Source organism: Canis lupus, chromosome 31, assembly GCF_048164855.1.
Source record: "Canis lupus baileyi chromosome 31, mCanLup2.hap1, whole genome shotgun sequence".
Classification (NCBI taxonomy): Eukaryota; Metazoa; Chordata; class Mammalia; order Carnivora; family Canidae; genus Canis; species Canis lupus.
In genome coordinates this window covers 20843991-20864753 of record NC_132868.1, presented here as the reverse complement: position 1 = coordinate 20864753, position 20763 = coordinate 20843991, and the positions used below count along the sequence as shown (strand labels likewise).

Here is a 20763-nt window from a genome sequence, read left to right as displayed (position 1 = left end):
GAGCAAGTCATGGGATTGAGAGGCATAGCACAGGGAATAGAGTCAATGATAACTGTAGTAGTGTTGTATGGTGACAGATGGTAGCTACACTTGTGAGCACAGCATAATATATAGACTTGTCAAATTTCTGTGTTGTATACCTGAACTATAACCTGTAATACTCTGTGTCAACTACAACTATACTTTTTTCCAAAAAAAAAAAAAAAAGTGCAAAGGTGGTAAGTTAGGTGAGCCTTCCAGATATAAAATCCTGACATGTCAAACAGCAAGGGACCAGAGAGGTGAAGACGTCTAGCCCTTCCTTCACTTTGTAGTTGAGAGAAAGGAGGCCCCGAGTAGATGGGCAGGGCTGAGGCAGCCCCCCGCATTTTGGAAAGGCAGAGCTGGCCCCGTATCCCAAGTCTCCTGACTCTCAGAGCCTACTTGCATCACATTATTTGTATCTGGGATGATCATCAAGATAATCTCCCAAGTTTCTTCCAGGTCTCAGATTTTGTTCAAGAACTAGGCAGTGGAGGTATAGATGGTGCCCCTATGGCAAAGCAAAGGTAAAGCGTAATTCTATGGATGTTTTAGAACAAAAAACTACATTTGTCATGGATGTCAGCCAATAAAGAGACCATCAATCAACTGTTACTTGAAAGGACCAGGACCAAATGTCTACATCATTGCACTAGTTTGTGAAACAGAATGGCTCAATTTTACTTTCAGGAAAAAAAAAATATATTCACTGGGCTTTTTCCTTTACCCTGATCATATCAAATGACTGGACATTTCTCCTCTGCCAAAGTAACAGCTACCAACTATCATAGGCACAGAATTTTAGAGTGAAATTCATTTAAACAAACTACTGTAAGATTTGTATTTTTTGAAATCACACACTGTCAGGATTTGTCTCCAACATGAGTGCATCAATTAGTTATAAAAAATATTAAAAGCCATCTAGAACATCGCTGTTACTCTTGATGCATTCAGCCACACAGACAGTATAATTAACTCTAGTCACCATGCCATATATTAGATCCCCAGGACCTACTCATCTTATAACTCGAAGTTTGTATACTTTGACCAGCGTCCTCCATTTCCCCCAGCCTGAGCCCCTGGCAATCCCATTCTACTTTCTGCTTGGGTGAGTTGGGCTTTTTTAGATTCCATATGTAAACATGATCATATAGTATTTCTTCGACGTGAGCAGCCCCTCCCCTCTGAAGTCTAGAGGTCTTCATATTGTGGTCTACCGCTGGTCACCCAGTAAGTCCTTTTGCTGCGGTCCAGTTGAGTTCCTTGATTCTCCTACTCTGCATAGTTTCTTTCAAATGACCCCATCTACCTTTGTTTCACTGTACCTTGCTTTTCTGATCACCCAGGAAGCCGAGCTTGGTCGCCCAAGGTCTAATCATACCCTGCCCCGCACCCCTGGGGCAAAGAGTGGTGTTGATCTTTTCTATGCGCTATAAGCTTCTACCTTTGCTTCTCAGTTCTTTGGTGATTGCTGAGGGGGGCGAGGGGGACTGGGCTCCGCCTGACAGCACGTATCTCGAATGGTCTCAGGGTAAAACACAGCTCACTCACCGTCCTGGTGCCTTCTGTTACACGGTACAACACAAACTGGTTGCCACTTTGGTTTCTACTGTTATATTTCTTTAGCGCAGTGTCCACAGCCTTAAATAGATCCTCATCATTGCAGTCGATTTCTTCTGAGAGGGACTCCTGGGTTAAACTTGGTAGCAGCCTGGAGCAAAGAAAAAGCATAGCAAGTAGTTTCATGGTTTAGCGGTCTCCTTCCAGGAGCTGAGGAAGGGTTTCACCAAGAATCTGGTGCCAACTTGAATGCTGATTTTAGCAATTTCCAGCCCTTTATCTCCTCTGTACTCTTATCTCTCTGCCTCAGTGCTCCGGATCCTGGTGGGTTCCTGCTGCCATACACTATTTGCCCTATTTCCAAAGGCTCTGTTGGGTTATCCAAGCAGATTTCAGGTGGAGACATTACAACACCAGGGTTGTTGACCTGCTTGTTTGCATTCAAGAAGCACGTGGGAGCACAGGGCACATTTCCAGGTGATTGCACAATGCTGTATAACAAATCAGAACAGAAACTAATAAAGGAGGAGGAAAAACCAGCAATCACCTGTTATTCCCTTTCCCAAGTGACTTTCCCAAAGCCCTTTATGAAGGTCACTACATGGGACAACAATGAGTACAACGTACAGATACCTTTCAATCATTTCTTTGCAAGATATCTAGCTGCAGAAAAAACGGGCTGCTACCAATTGCATGGCATGCCTGCGGAGCCCACGCACAGGGACATAGTGCATGGTAGGAGTCCCACACCAGGACACTGGTGCAACTAAAGTTAAAATATGGGCATCCTATATGGTCTCTGGTCAAGTCAGCCTCTCTCCACTCAATTGTATTGATTTTAGAAAAGAAAATGCTCCCCAGGGAGAAGGAGACAGGAGAGAAGCATAAGAAGAGATGATTTGAGTGAAGCCCAGTGTCCCCCATCCTTGCTTCTTGTTTCTGATGTGATGGATTTGGATGTCTACTCACCAAGCCTAAGGAGCCTTTCTGATAAACCCCAAGTTCTGATTCTAGCTCCTCCTGTACTGCACACTGCTACACATTTCCTTCTCTCCCAGCTTTAGCTTCTGTCTCTTTGGGGGCCCCTCTTTTTCCCCAGCCTAACAATTTACCCATATCTTTCTTGGCCTTTGTTTTTTCCCCCTATCTACTGCCCCCATCCCCTGGCCCGGATACACACACACACACACACACACACACACACAAACACACACTTCTACTTTCTGCCATCACTATGTACCTGCAACTGCTTCGGTAAGTCAGGTAGTGAGCCCAAAGTCTTATTAGCCCTTGTCTAAATGCTTGAGCCCTGATTTGGGAAAAAGGGAAAAGAAAGAGCATTTAATGGTGGAAAAAGACATTTGGCACAAAAACTGAATAAAGAGAAGTTACCCCTTAGCCTGGAGGGAAGATCTGAGAAGAGCAGAGGTCTCTGGGAGGCCTCAAGCAGAGAACACCTCTACCCTGCTTTCTGGCCACGTAGCCGGGAAGGCAGCAAGATCTCATGGAGAGAATAGCCAGGGCAGACATGTTCATTAGTGGCCTTGCAGAGGCTCTGATAGCTTCACTGTGACTCAGGAGTAGCTGATAAACTAGACCCAAAGAAGGACGTGCATGGGGTTGTAAGCATCTCCCAGCAGGAGAGAGCTAGTGGACCAGTGATGAAGAGTCAGACCTCCCCTTCATGCCCACCACCCAAACACTTGGCACGACATGAAATTCTAGAATGGTGGCACAACTTTTCACGGGGAGTAGCAGGTGAGGGAGCTCCAAGGACTGAGGTTAAGTCTCCTATTAACCTACTAGGATGGCAACCTGAAATGGAAACTAATTTTTTTTTTCTGAAAATAGAGTGATATTTCTTGTGCACCTGAAATTATCGTCACGATTCATACCTGCGGTATTCCTTGCAATTCATAGCCCAAGCCTTTATTGCCTCATAATTGAATTTGGAACTTATTTTTTTTTTTCAAAAGGAAATTTAGAGATCTAGAAATAATAAGAGAGAATTTGAATATTTTTTAAAAGATTTTATTTATTTATTTATTCATGAGAGACACACACACACAGAGAGAGGGAGACAGGCAGAGGGAGAAGCAGGCTCCATGCAGGGAGCCCAACCTGGGACTCGATCCGGGGACTCTAGGATCACACCCTGAGCCAAAGGCAGGCACTCAACCACTGAGCCACCCAGGGATCCCGAGAATTTGAATTTTGTGTTAGAAGAATAGTCCTTTGACTGCTAAAACATGCCTTCTTGGTATGCCCAGCTACAGTGAAAGTACTCAGTGAGGAAAGACTCTAGAATTAGAGTTAAATCCATGAAAGAAAGAGGGTCAGAGATCTGCGGCAAGGATTTAGTGATCTGTCACTGACTTGCAGCACTGACATATTTCCTCTCCATTCGTCTCTCTCTTCTCATGCCATCTCCTCCCCCACCCACGTTTGCTTACTCTGAATATAAAAATAAGGTAAAAATACTTGAATTTTGCATTCATTATTGGTTGTATTTTATTTATGGCTCTAAGTCAGAACATTAATTTTTCCCCATCGAGAAAATCAATTTTTATTTTGGAAGTGAGTATGCAAAAAATTTTGAGATATTTGAAAAGTCATTCTTAAATACCCCTGGACATGATTCAGAAACTGATTCAGGGAAGGGCTGGATCTCTGGCTTTAGAGGATGGCTGTGGTCTGGCAATGAGAAGCTGGGGAAATTGGCTTCGGGAAGAGGAAGAACTTCATCTTTCTTTAGTGGAGGGAGTCGGTAAACATATCCGATTTGTCTCCGGTGGAAGGGAAAGTGCTTTTTACCTGGACCTCTTTCTTCTGAGTGCTGAGGTGGTGGGCCCTGGCCCTGGCGATGGTGATCTTGGGGACTCTGGCTATGGGGTGGTAGGTCACAAGGCCCATGGTCAAGGAAATCGTGGTCATGGGGATGATGCTTATGGGGATGGTGTCCATGGGGATGGTGTTCATGGGGAGGGGGTCCATGGGGAGGGGGTCCATGAGGAGGGTGTCCATGGGGATGGTGTTCATGGGGAGGGGGTCCATGGGGAGGGGGTCCATGAGGAGGGTGTCCATGGGGATGGTGTTCATGGGGAGGGTGTCCATGGGGATGGTGTCCATGGGGATGGTGTTTATGGGGAGGGGGTCCATGGGGATGGTGCCCATGAGGAGGGTGTCCATGGGGATGGTGTCCATGGGGAGGGTGTCCATGGGGAGGGGGCCCAAAGGGAGGGCGTCCATGGGGACAGGGTCCATGGGGATGATGCCCATGAGGAGGAGGTCCATGAGGAGGAGGTCCATGAGGAGGAGGTCCATGGGGATGGCCAAAATGGTGGTGTTTACCACTGAAATTTCTATGTTCCTGGTAAAGGATACAGAAAAGTGATTATTCCATTACACAAAAGGAGAAGTTAGGTGTGCAACTCAATTTAGCTCAATGGCTCCCAGACTTTTGGATTTCACAAATCAATTTTAAAAATGGGATAGCAAAAAAGTGTTCTCAAACTCTTACCCAGCCAAATGGACATTTAAAATGCAAACAATGGGGCATCTGGGTGGCTCAGTCAGCTAAGTGTCTGAGTCTTGGTTTCAGGTCAGGTTGTAATCTCAGGATTGTGAGATCAAGCCCTGCGTCAGGTTCTGAATACAGCATGGAATCTGTTTAGGATTCTTTCTCTCCCTCTGCCTCTCCCCCGACTTGAGCCCTCTCTCTTTAAAATAAATAAGTAAATCTTTAAAAAATACAAACAAAAACTAGCATCTACCACCATCATTATTTCATAATTGGAATAATATTTCGATAACACAAGAGTCAGAAAAATGCCTTAGAGTAAAGGGTGGTTCTTTATATGGAACAAATGTTGTATTATGAAATACATATTACTCTTATTTTTCCCATTTCAACATAAAATGGTGAAATTATATTATAGAATGGTGCTTTTCTGTAGACCAACATTTGGAAAACTAGTGCCTTATAATGTACATCTTTAACAGAGTTCTGAGGCCTTATGGTATAAGCATCTCTTTAAAGGATAAGCATTTTACCTCTTCACCCTCCTTCTTGTTCGGATTTTAGTTAAAAAAAAAATCTGTGGAGCCAGGTTCATGGTGACAAACCTGCCCTGCCCCTCCCCACTTTGTTTTATAGTTTGGCACATGGACATTTGGATTATTTTCAGTTTTTGCTGATGTGAAAAATACTGTGACGAATGTCTTGGTACAGAAAAGCTTTCTGATACAGATGTGAAATATTGCTTTGTGCCTTATTTTATGTACCTTTATATAATATGTTTGAGGTTAATTCATTCACCTTAGGTTCTATGCTTAATAATAAAAGCTAGGAACTGAGTCTCGGCACTGGAACCTTCACTACAAGGGCCATTTTCTTTTCCTTTTTTTTTTTTTAAGATTTATTTATTTACTTATTTACTTATTTATGATAGACATAGAGAGAGAGAGAGGCAAAGACACAGGAGGAGGGAGAAGCAGGCTCCATGCTGGGAGCCCAACGTGGGACTCGATCCCGGGACCCCAGGGTTGCGCCCTGGGCCAAAAGCAGGTGCTAAACCGCTGAGCCACCCAGGGATTCCCACAAGGGCCATTTTCAAATTCATTAAAGGTTGATTGAATCGGTTATGATTTTACTTTACAAATCTTACCCAATTTGGATATTTCCCCAATTGGAATTTTTTTATGCTTTTTGTGTCATATCAGCAATTGCACCCCTTTCTCCAGGGGCCTATTCTCTCTGTATTTCGTCTCCCCCCTCTCATCTCTCTGCCTCTGTCTCCCACCACCCCCCAGAGCCATAGGAACAAAACACACTATGTGTGCGAAAATATTTCTTAGTCTGGCACTGCTCATCACAAAGACTACTTAAGCAACCCACCGCAAAGTTGAAGACTTCACAGTTTATGGCAATGTCTTTTGGACTTTCTAAGTCAGAGACTTCTATATCATAGGACAAATCTGCTCTGCAGAATCCAAAGGCCTATAAAGAAAGAAAAGCCCATTAGTGTGTGTATGCATGTATTTGTGTGTGTGTGCAGGTGGTATGAAGGTGCACAGCTAGACTTGTAAACTTTTAGACATTTGGGAAAGAAGATGAGCTTTAGAAAAACCAGGGTGATATTATCAAATATCTCCGCTAGTTATTTAGCAATCTTTCCTAGTCAATACTTGGAGAAAGTGCAAGTTCCAAAGTGGTTCACCCTAAGTTGCTGTGCTTCCCTTCCATGAGTGCTCACTAGCACTGGGCTTCCCCACTGGAAGTCGTGAGGAGCAGCACGTCATTGATGCCTTGTCTTTAGGCCAAGCCTTCTGCAATGAAGACCCAAGTTCCCTGTGCCTAGTGAGAATGAAGAGTGGTGTAGCAGTGGGATTTGTACAACTTTACCCAGGCCCCCCCCTTTTATTTTTTATAATTTTAAATGAAATTTTTTCTTTTTTTTTATTGGAGTTCAATTTGCCAGCATATAGCATAACACCCAGTGCTCAAGTGTTCCCCTTAGTGCCTGCCACCCAGTCACCCCCACCCCCCACCCACCTTGCTTTCCACCACCCCTTGTTCGTTTCCCAGAGTTAGGAGTCTCTCATGTGCTGTCTCCCTTTCTGATATTTCCCACTCATTTTCTCTCTTTTCCCCTTTATTCCCTTTCACTAATTTTCATATTCCCCAAATGAATGAGACCATACAATGCCTGTCCTCCAATTGACTTATTTCACTCAGTACAATACCCTCCAGTTCCATCCACGTTGAAGCAAATGGTGTTTCACTCAGTTTCTTGAAGGAAAGTGTTGGAAAGGAGGGAACCAGTATGAAGATGGATTTGTTGGACCCTGGGAAAGTGACCATCTGCTGGCCCTACCCTAAGTACAGAGGCTACTACTGGCTGGCATTCCTATGTCCCAAAGGCTCCTAAACCCAGCAGTCAAAGTTAGACTAGGACAAGAAGAAAATGCTTTCCTAAAAGAGACAGTTAAGCACTGAGGTTCTGAGATCAGTTTTGGAGTCAGACAGAAGTATGTGAATTCTGGCTTCACCATTTACTAGTTGTGTGAGTTTAGGCAAGTTACATAAAATTCCTAACTACCTTCAGGTCGCAGGAGGGCTTAATTAAATGAGATAATGCTACAAAAACACTTAACACTGAGGCCCCTGTTCTCCAGCTGCCATGTTTCTACACTGGGTTTGCATTACCCACACCAAGGTGGTGAAGGATTTGTTGAAGAAGGGAGTAGGAGAGGGAGATATCTCTTCTAGCAGCCACTAAGCAGGATTCTAGAATTGCTTCAGGTGGGAACACTGACCAGCCAGAAAAGGAACTAATGAATGCTTCCTCTCTTCTGGCCTTGGAGAATGTATTGTTAAACCTCACCATTATCCTGGACTTGAAATCAGAAGGCCACTGTGAAGATCCTATGCCTTAACACTTTCTAGCTAACTGTCCTTAGGCAACTGGTTAAACTTCCAGGCCCTTCTGTCTCAGGGAAATGGGGCAGACATTTGCTTCTCAGCACAGTTGTCAGAGGGATACAATGAGGCAATAATACACATGGAGGTGTTTTGTTACTGTAAGTCACCCTACAAATGTTGAATATTGTTAATACAATCTTTCTGCAGGTACATGAGTATCCACTTATAAATGATTAGGGGATAAATCCCACGGGACTGAGCATCAAGAGAATTGGATTCTAATCTCAGCTTGGTTATGAGCATTGGGCTAGGTCCTTACTTTACGGGTCCTCTGTTATTGTCACACAGGGTCACTGTGAGGAGTAAAAGAGATGAAGTGAACGAAGGCTCTTAACACAAGCCAGTTATTAGTTTTAGCTAAGTCTTTAATCCTAGTGGGTTAGAAAAGACCTCAGGCTTAAGTTTAGGTAGTTACTGTGCTTATTCTAAAATCGTACTCTTATGATTCATTTAACATCTCTGTGCCTCAGTTTCTCCATCCATAAGAGAGAGAATAATAATATCTACCTCGTAGGTGGTGGGGTTAATAACATATGTGTAAAGCACTTGGAAGGGTGCCTGACACATGGTGGGTGGTCTCTAAATGTTGCCTAGTTCTTCATAGATGTTTATTATACTCACATTATGGTGCCTGTGAAAATGGTGGCTGACGGAGCAGTTCCTTACAGAGAAGTCCACATAGTAATTGGTTCTTTCCCCTCCTCTCTAGAACAAATTGGATCAAAGCAGTTTCAGGAACATAAAGAGTAAAAAAAAATTGACAGTAGATACCTATTATCCAATATGCTGTAAAGCAACACAGGGATTCAAAATCACCAATATGTGCCCTTTTTCTTATGGCCACTGCCTTTTAAAAATTTATCACATAATTAAAATCTTTATTAAAAAAAAAAAAAAAAAGGGATCCCTGGGTGGCGCAGCGGTTTGGCGCCTGCCTTTGGCCCGGGGCGCGATCCTGGAGACCCGGGATCGAATCCCACGTCAGGCTCCCTGCATGGAGCCTGCTCCTCCCTCTACCTGTGTTTCTGCCTCTCTGTGTGACTATCATGAATAAATAAATAAAATCTTTATAAAAAAAATTTATCACATAAGTGATAAGGTAAATACTATTTCACTGAAAATGTCAAATAATATAGACCTAAGTCAGCACAGTGTGAAAAATCACACTTCCTGCACCCAATATCTTTGTCCCAGATGTATCACTACCACCTATTTGATTGTTTCTCCTAGCCTTTTCCTAAATATGTTGCCCATATACACGTATATCTAATTAACATAAATGGGCTCAGAGTCTAAGTATTGTTCACCAACCTGCTTTTCCCCCTAGGAATCTCTCCCAAAACATTCTCTTTAGTGATTGCGCTGTGTTCATTCCATGAGTTGTACACACCATAATTTATTTAACTTGGCATTTGCAAAATGTAAGACAGACATCCAAGAGCTGCTTTGCAAGACTACTCTGGCAGGGGAGGCACTTGGGCCCCTGGATTGGAAGGCAGGGGCACTGTCTGGCTTCAGCCACACCACCGGGTGTGCCAAGACGGTTTCTCTGGTGCCTCTGTTTTCTATCATAATACAAGGAGATTAGGACTAGATGATTTATAATGACTCACATAACCATAATATGCTCTTCTGTCTTTCCCTCTTTTCTTTTTGGGTTTTCCCTCTTCTTCAGTGGATATTTATACTCCCCACAATTCCAAAAATTAGAAAACTGCAGTAAAGCAGCCTTATTCTATTGAGGCTGCAACAGGGCCCTCAGTTTGAAAGGAGCTGGACGTGTGAGGCCAGTGGAGAGGGCCAGTGCCATGGGTTCTGCACCTGCCAGGTTGGAGCTGGGCCCTCAGACACTAGCTGATGTGAGTAGTGACTCACCGCTCTGACAACTCTCTCCAACCGGTCCACTTTGAAAGAGGCAAAATCTCCATTCTCCTGTTTGTACTTCTCAAGGGCTTTGTCAGCTTGTGTTCTGTAAGGCTGAGTATCTTCGAAGAAGTCAAATAGGATGGAACTGTCTTTAGTATTGGCCAGTGCTGAAGAGACTGGAGAAAGAAGATGTCATCTTTGTAGTACCAGGTTGGAACCAGCATTGTCCATGTCGGGACTTAATATACATAAGCATGGTGGCAAGAGTAATGATAGCTTCCGTTTTTCAAATTGAGGGATGGAGGAGTTAAATAAATTGTCTGAGATCAAATCAGCCAATCAGCAGCAGAGCTAAACTTAAACACAGATCCTTCCAATGCTTATGTTTCTGCTATAACCCCATTTAGACACCCCTCCTCCTGTCACTCACAAAGTGTTACTGTTTCACTCTGTCTCTCCAAGGAGGGAGACAGTCCCTCCAAGGGACTCCTGTCTCTCCAAGGAGGGAGAGGCATCATTAATACAGTTTCGCCCAGAGAGAGAAGATACAGGTCAACCTTTTTTCAAGGTGACTTCTTGAAGGAGTTGCTTGGTTGCTGAATTTTTATATATTGAATCATGTTGAAATGGACTTTTTTAAAAGGAATTTTGTGGTAATTCTTTTTGAAAAAAGAAATAAAAAGAGCATGGCATTTAGAGTCAACACTGGTGTGATAGGATCATGTCTTTATTACATTTTGGCTGTGTTCCCAAGGCCAAGTCATTGAACCTCTTTGAGCTTCAGTTATTTCATCTCTAAAATAGAAAGTATCATAATGTTTACCTCACGTAGTCTTGTAAGATGAAATGGGATAACATCTGTGTAACCGCTTTGTGAACTATACAGTTATAGCTAACAGATGTTGAAATCAATAATTGAGGGCTGAGTAGTACACTTCTGCAAAGTGTACTACATAGAGCGCCTTACTTAATTCTAAGAAGGATCCAGAAGGCTAATACTATGATTATCCTTCTTTTACAAAGGAGGAAAGTTTAAAGAGGTTAAGTAAGTTGCCCTCAAGACTATACAACTAATAAGTGATGAAGTTGTAATTCATCACTTATCTGACCTCCGAGCCTACATTCTCTACAATTATGCTGTACTGCCTCTCATAGATTTCTATTCTTGTACCTTGAATTTCTTTAAAGGGAGGTATATCTGTAACAGAAGGAAACTCTCCCCCTTTTCTTCTGAAGAGATCAAATAATTGAATCCATGAAGGCAGGGACCATTTCTGATATGTATATCTTAGCATCAAATGATGGATACCACAGTACGACTGAATTCTACATTAATCTAGAATTAATTAGCATTTTAACAGATGACCTTACCAGAACTTGTGGTACAGTTAAAGTCGTTCACTCTAAGATACTGAGATTCATTCAAACACTTTGTAGCTATTACCTTACACTGTCCGATCACCTGTAAGAGAAAAGGGTTCATGTCATTGCATACTGCTTTCCTCGGGTTGAATGTGGGGAGGGGACAAAAAGTGATGTCACATACTCTTACTATCCATTGAGAATTCATTTTTGTTTTTTCTCACCCAGTCGTCTCTCAAAACCTGTATTTTCTTAGTCTGTTCCCGTGAGCTGGGTACTATAGGCATCCAAAAGCCTCATGAGAGCCGGGGAGAAATGGTTTAAACAGATTATGACCATATCCCAAACATTTTTGAGGGAAAAAAGTGCTAAGACTCCTAGGTATGTAAATGTCTTATTCTCTAGAACTGAAATCTTATATATGTGCTTATTGACCTTTGTGTTCTTTTCCTGTGGTGGAGGGTCTGCCATCTGAGTGCCCACATGCAATGTAGAACAAGACCCTAGTTCTCAAGGTAACTGCATTAATCCCTTTGGCTATTCCTGCCAATGGGGCCAGGCTTCGTAGGACACAGTCACAAATTCATAGGTTCTTAGGCCCATAGACTGTCAGCCTGAGTGGATCTTAGAGTCCAGCTACCCTAAACCCCTTCTGTTATTTTACAGTTGAGGAGGAAAAGTCTAGCAACTTAGGTAATTTGCCCCAGGTCTCACAGCTGGGCATGTTATCCCATGGGACCGCAATCCCCATGGACTCATCTTGAACTGGGATCCCAGGTATGGTTCTCAGGAGACTATAACTCAAGGTCCACATAGTCTTCATGAGTCAAGAGGCAAAATCTGCTCTTCCTTTTTCACTGCATGAGCACAGGCAGGCAGCCACCCTGAGTAAGCAGAGTAAACAGAGGTCAAGGCAAATAAAAGGAAGAGGATGGTACCCTGCTTACTTACTATATCGGATAAACGTGCAGAAAGAGCTGGCTTGCAGTCATTCCAGTGTTTCCTGGATAGGACTGAACAGTCTGATTCTTTCACATCCAAGACTAAATAATAGACAGCCACAGACTCCTGAGGAATGCCAAAAGAGCAACAGGTGAATAGCTTGTGGGAGCCTAGTGCTTTTTCAGTAAAAGCAGGCTCTTTATTTCTGAAACAGAATTCCTGCTCCTCTCCAAAGCATCACAGATGTCCTACCTTTGTGTCATTTGATCTACTTATTTTGAATACATAGCTTCAAAGAGTTACTTCCAAATGTTCTTTTTAACCGGTCATGATGTTGCTTCCGCCCACAAGCTTTAAAAAGCAAGCATTGAATAGCAGCGCGGGTTTGGGCGGAGGTGTCGGAGGTGCAAGCCCAGAATTATGAGTGATGACAGCCTCCAATCTGTACGTGCAGTTGTGTCCTCTCATCCAGCTCTATTCCTGAACTTGGATTGCTTGCCTTGATTTCAACTGGCCCAAAGCTGAAACCGCTTTCTTCTCTTAAAAACCAGCTCTCTCTCAACCTCCCTTGTCTTTTGTGGGAGGCATCATTAATTATTTGTCGTCTTAGTCTCCGGCTTAGAATCGGAAGGTCAACAGTGGTTTCTTTCCTTTGCTTTTACTATCCAGAAGCCAGGCTTTCCATGGCCTTCCTTTGAAATATCTCGTGTCTGTTCCTCATCCTCCCTGCTCTAATCCCCACTGCCTGGGGCTGGTCCTCATTTCCTTCCTCTTGAATGCAGGAAATAGCTTCCTAGTTCACCTCACCTGCCTCCATCTCCCCAGACACCCTGTGCCCCTGCCTCACCCACCCACATACCCTCTTGTCACCACTCAGAGGTAGCACTGTGCCCTACACATGTGGCCAACAGCCAGGAATGACACTAACGATCACTAAATTGCTGGCCGAATCCCAAATTCCTGCAATCCCTCTTGCTTTCTGCAACCTGCAGTGCCTCTGTCTCTAATACTTGTAACAAGTAGGAATTACTCTGCTTGTCTTCTGTGGTGCTCCATGGTCTGGCCTCCTTGATTTCAGTGGTTCCACCAAAGGGTAGGTTATTTGGGGAGTGGGGCGTGGAGGGAGGCTTCCTTCCATAATCTCTATCAAGCCCTCAAATCCACGCCAAACAAGCATATAATCTTATCATTAAATGAAAGCGGTAGGCTCTCCCTGCTTCAAGATAAGCCTACAGTCTCTCTTCCAACCTGATAGCTGCTCCAAAGCCCATATAAAACTTCTGGAACCCCCACCCCCACCCCTCTGCTTATGTTAAATTACTCCCTGATACCCTCCTTCCTGATTCCCTACTCACATCCTTCTCCCATCCAATTTTAATAGATTCCCTTTCCTGGGGTTGCTTCAGCGTCTATACCGCTCACTTGGCTCTGGGAATGTGTCCCAGCTTACACAGTGTGCCTGTGCCTGTATGTGAGCCAATGATTATTTCCTTGAGGTCCCTGCCTACGGCTGATTCTAATTCTTCTCTGACAGTGCTCACTATTGGACTTGGCTCAGCATACACGCTTATAAGTACTTAGAGATTGATTCATAATTAAGCGCTCTGAATAGCAAATGTTAGTCTGAAGGAAAAAAGAACAGTGTAGAGCAGCAGCAGAATCTAAACTGGAAGCCCTAGCCTAAGCCATTGCATCGTGCAAAGCAGTAAGCCTACAGGCCGGAGCCACAGTGCCCAGCTCAGCTCTAGCGCTGCTGATTCCTCACCGATTCGTCCACATGGGCATCAGCGACCTGCAGCAACTGGAAAAGGTAACCATGCCGCCGTCCCTTATTGATCAAGTCTAGGGCTTTCTCAGCAAAGGATTCAGTAGCATCGCAGTCTGTGGGAATCACAGCACAGGAGCTCGGCAGCGCGACTAAAGGGAGGAGAAGCAGTGCTGCAGGGAAGGCTCTCATTTTGTGAAAATGGGAAAACCAACCCTTGCTATAGTACATCACAGCAGGGAATTTTATAAAGACTTTCTAAAACACACACACACACACACACACACATACACACATGCATAATTGATTAAACACAGTCTTTATACATTTCTGTTGTGTAACCGGGGAGAGTCACCTTGAACCCTGGTTAAAATATCTATCAACATGCTGTAAATGATTAGTGGGTCCTGGGGACAGAAAGTCAAGGCATGCCGCTGGTGAGTGGTAGACCCGTGATCTGCACAAAATCTGGATTTTTCTAGTAGTAGCAGATCCAGTGTATGTTTTTGACCACAAGCACTGCCCACATTGGTGTGTGGGGTGGGGTTAGAAGTGAAGCAGTTTCCCTCCATCTGCCTCCCTGTTTCTGCCAGAAAGCTCCACCATCACTCCCTGCTCTGGATTATGGCATTCAACATCCTCAGCAGAAGGTAGCTGCATTACAGGGACGCCTGGGAGGCTCAGTGGTTGAGTGTCTGCCTTCGGCTCGGGGTGTGATCCCGGGGTCCTGGGACTGAGTCCCATATCTGATTCCCCATGGGGAGCCTGCTTCTCCCTCTGCCTGTGTCTCTGCCTCTCTCTGTGTGTCTCATGAATAAATAAATAAAATCTTAAAAAAAAAAGAACAAAAGAAACAAGAACAAAGAACAAAAAAGAAAAGTAATTGCATTATATAAGGGAGGTAACATGTTAAATGGTTAACACCATAAAAGGAACTGAGTTCTGAGTTAAAGAGAAGGATTAAAAAGCTGTTACTTGGGAGTCAGATCCGAATTTCAAACCTGCCCTGTTCTCTTACAGTGTGATGCCGGGTAAGCCATTAAACTTCTCTGATTCTTAATTTTCTGATTTATAAAATGGAGATTCATACCTCTTGGTAGGATTGTGTGATACTTAAATTGGAAACATATAAAGTAACTAGTATAATTCTTGGCACAGATTTGGGTATTGAGTAAATGATGCGATGTATTTTGTTATTATTATCACTAATGTTTCTGAGAAGTTGGCACCTCTTATCATCTGGTTCTCTGTGGCCCCTAAAGTGCACTAAAGAGAATTGCTTTATATGGATGAGAATGGTTGTGAGGGTAGGAATCAAGCAATTTGATGCCCATCCCAGAGAAGGAGTTAGGAACATTATACCTAGGAAGGGCTTGACCTGGGTGGCAGGCCTGGCATTAGGCTGATACCCCACCCCCACCCTTCTAGAGAAACAACCTACCTGCCTGTATTTTTCCTGAAGGAATCTGCCCAGGTTCCCTCCTGGGACCCTGACAGGTCCCTTAAATAGCAGCTCCCCACTTCCTGTTCTCTCTGCAGTGAGTGTCTGAGTGGTTCTCATTCTAGAATCACCTGAGGGACTTCTAAAAATCCTTGTCTAGGCCTCTTCCCAGAGCAATAAGGATCTCTGAGGGTGGACCTAGGTCTTGGTACTTTGAAAACCTACAGGTGATTCCAATGTACATTCATAGTTGAGAACCACTGGACTCTAAACAGACTCTGAAGGGAGGGATATTGTTGGAAGAGAGAGGGAAAGGGGAGGGTATATGAAAAGCAGGCCCCACTTCCCAGAGTCACAGGCTGGCTTAGCAAGTGCTAAACATGGAAGACACATGTTTTGAATTATGCTCGATATTGAACCTGTAGTGTTAACGACACTAGCTTTTGCTTAGCGAAATGGGACCTCTTTAATGAAATTTAGAATGACAGGAGTAGTATGTATGAATCTGGCCAAGATGTCACTAATGGGCTCTAACCTGAGGAGAGGCAGGGAGAAAACTACAGATGAACATGAAAACTTACTATGTTTTGATGAGCTGAGCTCCTTAATTACGCCTTCTATTCTTGCTCTACTGGCCACACCCAATACAGAGTGCCTTTGAGGGAGCTAAAGGCTGGTGGAGGGAAAGGCAGGGGATGGAAAGGCTCCCAGGATGAGGATAACCTTTTCCTACAGTTTGGCTGAGATTTGGATGTGCTCATGCATTCTCCTCCCCTTCCTTCACTGAACCCTCAAGGCCAATACAGTCCTAGTGATGCATTGTGTTTCTTGCTAGACCTGGATTGCGACAGGCCCCGAGACTCTGCATGATGCCCCTACTTCATCATTTTTCCTTCCTAAAGGAAGCAGCTAAGAGTTAACAGCACATGGCTATTGTTAACTGCTTTTAAACAAATGCTATCAAGGCCTATGTGCTTCTTTTAAGAGACGGCTACTAGGTTGGAGGACAATTGTTACACCAGTGATTTCCCTGTCGTATTAGCTTGTTAGGGCTGCCATAAAAAAGTACCATAAACTGAGTGGTTGAAATGGCAGAAAGTGATTGCCTACAATCCTGGTGGCTACAAGTCCAAGATTAAGGTGTTGGCAGGTGAGTTTCTTCTGAGGCCTCTTTCCTTGGCCACCTTTTCTCTGTGTCCCCACATGGCCTTGCTTCTGTGCTAATCTGTGTCCTGATCTCTTCCTATAAGGATGCCAGTCATGTTGGATTAGGGCCCACGCTAATGATCTCATTCTAACTTAATTACATTTTTAAAGACCTATATGCAAATACAACCAGATTCTGAGGTACTGGGGGTTAGGACTTCAGTATATGAATTTTGGGGAAACAATTCAACCCCTAACACCTGTCAGATTTCAAAAGATATGTGTGTATATGTATATGCAGCTATTACATATATTTGGATAAATATATACACACATAATATACTGTATTATATACATATATATTATTAAGTGAAAACATTGGGAATGAATGTCACCAGAACATTAATTTCTATTCTAAGCAAAACTATTATAGGTGTCAAAAAGCTCTCCAACTTGGAGCATTGTTTGGTTCTCCCCAGGCTCAATCGCAGGCCACAGGCACCTGTCGCTTCCAATTACTCCTATTGACAGATGAGTTTATCAAGTTCTGGGGCTCGGAGACTATTCATACAGGTCATAAAAAAACAAAATTCCACCTTTAGGTTGAAAGCTGTGCAAATAACATTTGACCAATACTTGCTGTTTAAATAATTATGGAATATAGGTAGAATGACACTCCAATGAATCCCAGTTTCTTTTTTTTTTTTTTTTAAAGATTTTGTTTATTCATGAGAGACACAGAAAGAGAAGCAGAGACACAGAGAGAAGGAGAAGCAGGTTCCATGCAAGGAACCTGATGTGGGACTTGAACCCAGGAATCCAGGATAATGCTCTGAGCCAAAGGCAGATGCTCAATCGCTGAGCCACCCAGGCATCTCCCCAGTTTCTTGATATCCTTCCATTTTAATCTTATTTTGATCAAAAGACTCACAATGTGCTTTTGCCCAGAAAGAAGAGGACATTTCTGAATATGGCAGGCCCTATGTCAGAGACTTAGCTAACAGGCAGTAAGATTACAGAGGGAGAGGCTGAAGACAGGAGAGGCAGAGAGGCATCTGTCCATGGTGTGTGAGGCCTTGGATGGTTCAGAAGGGATGCAGCCCTGTGTATAAGTCAACGGTGTAGTCTCATTATTTACACTTCCAGATGACATGATGAGACCACAAAGAGTCAAATGATACACTTTATTAGTCACTTTCTACATTTGAGTTCTCTGTCTCCCTGTCCCCATTCTCCAGCACCTCCCTTCTCCCACAAGGCACTGTACCCCCATGGAATCCTCTATATGGTTCTCATGGTGGGAGAATAAGAAGGTTGCCCTGCTGCGCTGGTCCTGGGCACTCAGCAGAGCGTTGTTCTTTGTTGGGGAAAGGCAGAACAACCAGCTTCCGCTCCATAGGTCCCAGGAAAAGGAAGGAAACATCCAGGCTTTCTCCCTGAGGATCTGTGGTGAGATCTAGCTTCACAGGGAAGGCCTCGACAGGGCTGTTTTCCTGAGCACCCTCAGGCTTCTTCTCATCATCTAAGTCAGGGAGATGTTGGACAGATCCCTTAGGCACAGCTTTGGAGGGTGAGTTGGTAGGAGCTGTGTTTTTCTGCTGGAACTCTCCCACCCCAGGGAGGTCCACAGGTCCCTGGCTAGCAGAAGCATTTTCCTCTCCAGGTGCAGGAACCTGAAATATGAACATTTTCAAATTTTCAAATAAGGGAACATTCCCAGGAAAAACTTCTGCCTGTCATGGCTAGTACCAAGCTAAGCTGTTCTGGGACTTTCCGATGTAATGTTTCAAAGGGAGACCAATTAGAGGGATGAACCTCTGGTTAAAGGGTTATAAAGCAAAACCAGACAACAGAAGCTTGACTGCAAATCTTACAAATTCAGAGCTGAACAGTGGTTTGGAGAGGTTAAATGGCTTCTTTCAAGTCCCCCGGGGAACTGTCACCCTGTTTGCAGTAGTGCAGCCACAGCTACTTTTATTGATTGCTTATTCATTGCCAGGCCCAATACAGGGCTCTTCATCTAATTCCTCTCTTTGTTTCCCACAGGGATCTGAACCAGGTGGATGTTGCAATCCCATTCTACAGACAAGGCAACCAAGACTCAGAGAGGGAAGAATGTTCCCAGAGTCACAATGGGACAGGGTGGCCTGTCTCAGTCACCCTCTCAACTATAGTTCTTTCCCTCATAGTAAACAAAATATGACTGACTGGTCTTTAACCTGCCATGCTGTGGGTATGACCTTGGGCCAGGCTGAATAAAGTGATGATCATGGATTTTAGGAAATAAAAAGGAGAGGGTGGGGTGGGGGCAGTTAGAATTTAGCTTATCTGTTCTCTTCTTCACAAGAAGACAAACAATTAGATTGAAAAATACCTGTGGTTCAAAGAAGTGACAAGTCACGGAGACGAACTTTTCTAATTCTCTTTGACCCAGAGAACCTTTGCAAATACCAACAGGCTAAAGAAAGAGAAAACACAATGTCCTGTGAGTATTAATGATTATCAATGATTATAAATAGAAATCAACTTGCTTTCTGCTTTTGTATACACACAACCAATCGACATTTTTACGTTCCTAATGTTATGGGCAGGCTCTGAGTCAATTCTCTCTAGATCATTTTTACCAAATAATCACCCAAACTAGGCTACATATCCTCCAATGATGTGAAACTCAGGAATTATTTTTTAAATTTATTTTATTTTTTTTAAGTAGGCTCCACTGATGACTATGAAATCAAGACCTGAGCTGAGATCAAGAGTTGGGTGCTTAACCAGCTGAGCCACTCAGGCACAGCCCCCCCTTTCCTTTTTGTAAAAAGTAGGCTCCATGCCAAGCATGAGAGGCTTCAACTCATGACCCTGAGATCAAGACCTGAGCTGAGATCAAGAGTCAGATGCTTAACCGACTGAGCCACCCAGGTGTTTCTAAACCCAGGATTTCTTGAGGACAAACCGTTAGAAAATTCTTTGTATTGAGTAGAAATCTGTCTCTACAGGATATCTACCTCTTGGTCTTACTTCTATCTTTGGGTCATTTTGAAAACCTGTTCTCATCTCTCACATAGTAGTGCCTTTTATATATATTCCACCTGTGTTTCCTCAGACAAAATCCTTCTCAGCTCCTTCAACATCTCTTTATTTAGACATAAAGTAATTTTTTTCTTAATACAAATATAATAAATACTTATTTAGAATATGAATAAACAAAAAGAAATAAAAAGACCTGTAACTGCATGAAAGGTACCTGTTTCCCACAATGATCTGATTTCTTTTCCTGTAACTCTTTTTCCTATGCATATATATTTTTCTTCTAGATAAATAGGATTGTTACATATATTATTTTGTAAGTCTCTCCTGTCACTTAATAATATATTGTGAAAATCCTCTAATGGCATTAAATAGTTTTCTGTGATCTTCTTTATAACCACTAGCTAATATTCCTCTGCATTATTTAATAAGTTCTTAGTTACTTTCTCAGGGTAAATTCCTAGAAGAGGAATTTTAGAGTCATAGAGTATACATATATCCAAGTACAAATAGAATGTTGTAATGAAATATTGCAAAAAAAATATTGCCTCAATTTCTAAAGAAGAATGCTTAAGAATATTCACATGGAATTTACTAAAATGTGTCTAAATGGATTGCCTGAATATAACTTGATCACCCATGTCCAGACTATAGAAAGAGAAGATTAGAAATTCCTTAGGATGGGAAAATTAATTAATGTAGAAAGTCCTTGGAGAATGGTGCTTTAGTCTCTTTCCTTCTCCAATTCATCACCAAATCATATAGGAGACACTCTTTAAGAGAACCTTCTGGAGACACTGCAGTTACCTGTACCAAGTAGAGCCTGTCTACTCCTATTCTGAGTAGGATTTGCTGAGCTACTCTACTTCCTGATGAATCTAGAGTGAACCACAAAGAGCGAGTTTGTGGTCATGCTTAACATGTGAAGTGTGAGGACATATGGGCTATGAAGATTTGTATTAGCTTTTCTTTCAGAGCATTCTGAAAGCAGGATCTTGGCTAAAGCAGCCTGCTATGGTAGGGTAAGGAGAAAGGGCAGGAAAGGGAAGACTGTTTCAATTGTTTGGAAGAGTAAAAATGTGTGATTTCCATGGGACAAGCAAATGCCATTGGTAGGTCTTTTTTGAAAGTATCTACTGAAGGGACAAT

At 43.1% G+C, this 20763-nt stretch overlaps 3 protein-coding genes and 1 long non-coding RNA gene across 5 annotated transcripts in view; 1 reads left to right on the top strand and 3 right to left on the bottom strand.

The window, feature by feature from the left end:
* Positions 1–1994, bottom strand: part of KNG1 (kininogen 1) — a 29191-nt gene extending 27197 nt beyond the window's left edge. The window contains exon 1 of the mRNA XM_072807761.1: positions 1573–1994. Coding sequence (XP_072663862.1) covers positions 1573–1767 — 195 coding nt within the window. The 5' untranslated portion in view covers positions 1768–1994. The remainder of the gene's footprint in view (positions 1–1572) is intronic.
* Positions 1995–4059: 2065 nt separating this feature from the next.
* Positions 4060–14261, bottom strand: HRG (histidine rich glycoprotein). The gene is made up of 7 exons (XM_072807756.1): positions 14001–14261; positions 12245–12361; positions 11303–11393; positions 9941–10107; positions 8687–8770; positions 6479–6580; positions 4060–4951 (listed from the first exon to the last, which is right to left on the bottom strand). The coding sequence occupies exons 1-7, from the start codon at positions 14229–14231 to the stop codon at positions 4148–4150; spliced, it is 1596 nt and encodes a 531-aa protein (XP_072663857.1). The 5' UTR covers positions 14232–14261; the 3' UTR covers positions 4060–4147.
* Positions 13795–18861, top strand: LOC140622152 (uncharacterized). Its single transcript, XR_012021855.1, has 2 exons — positions 13795–14045; positions 18634–18861. It is a non-coding gene; the product is annotated as an uncharacterized lncRNA (long non-coding RNA).
* The window catches only part of FETUB (fetuin B), a 30716-nt gene continuing 27705 nt past the window's right edge, over positions 17753–20763 (bottom strand). For both annotated transcript variants that reach the window (XM_072807758.1, XM_072807757.1), the window contains 2 exons: positions 18962–19045; positions 17753–18260 (listed from right to left, as the gene is read on the bottom strand). In XM_072807758.1, the coding sequence (XP_072663859.1) occupies positions 17880–18260; positions 18962–19045 (465 nt within the window). In that variant the 3' untranslated portion in view covers positions 17753–17879. The remainder of the gene's footprint in view (positions 18261–18961; positions 19046–20763) is intronic.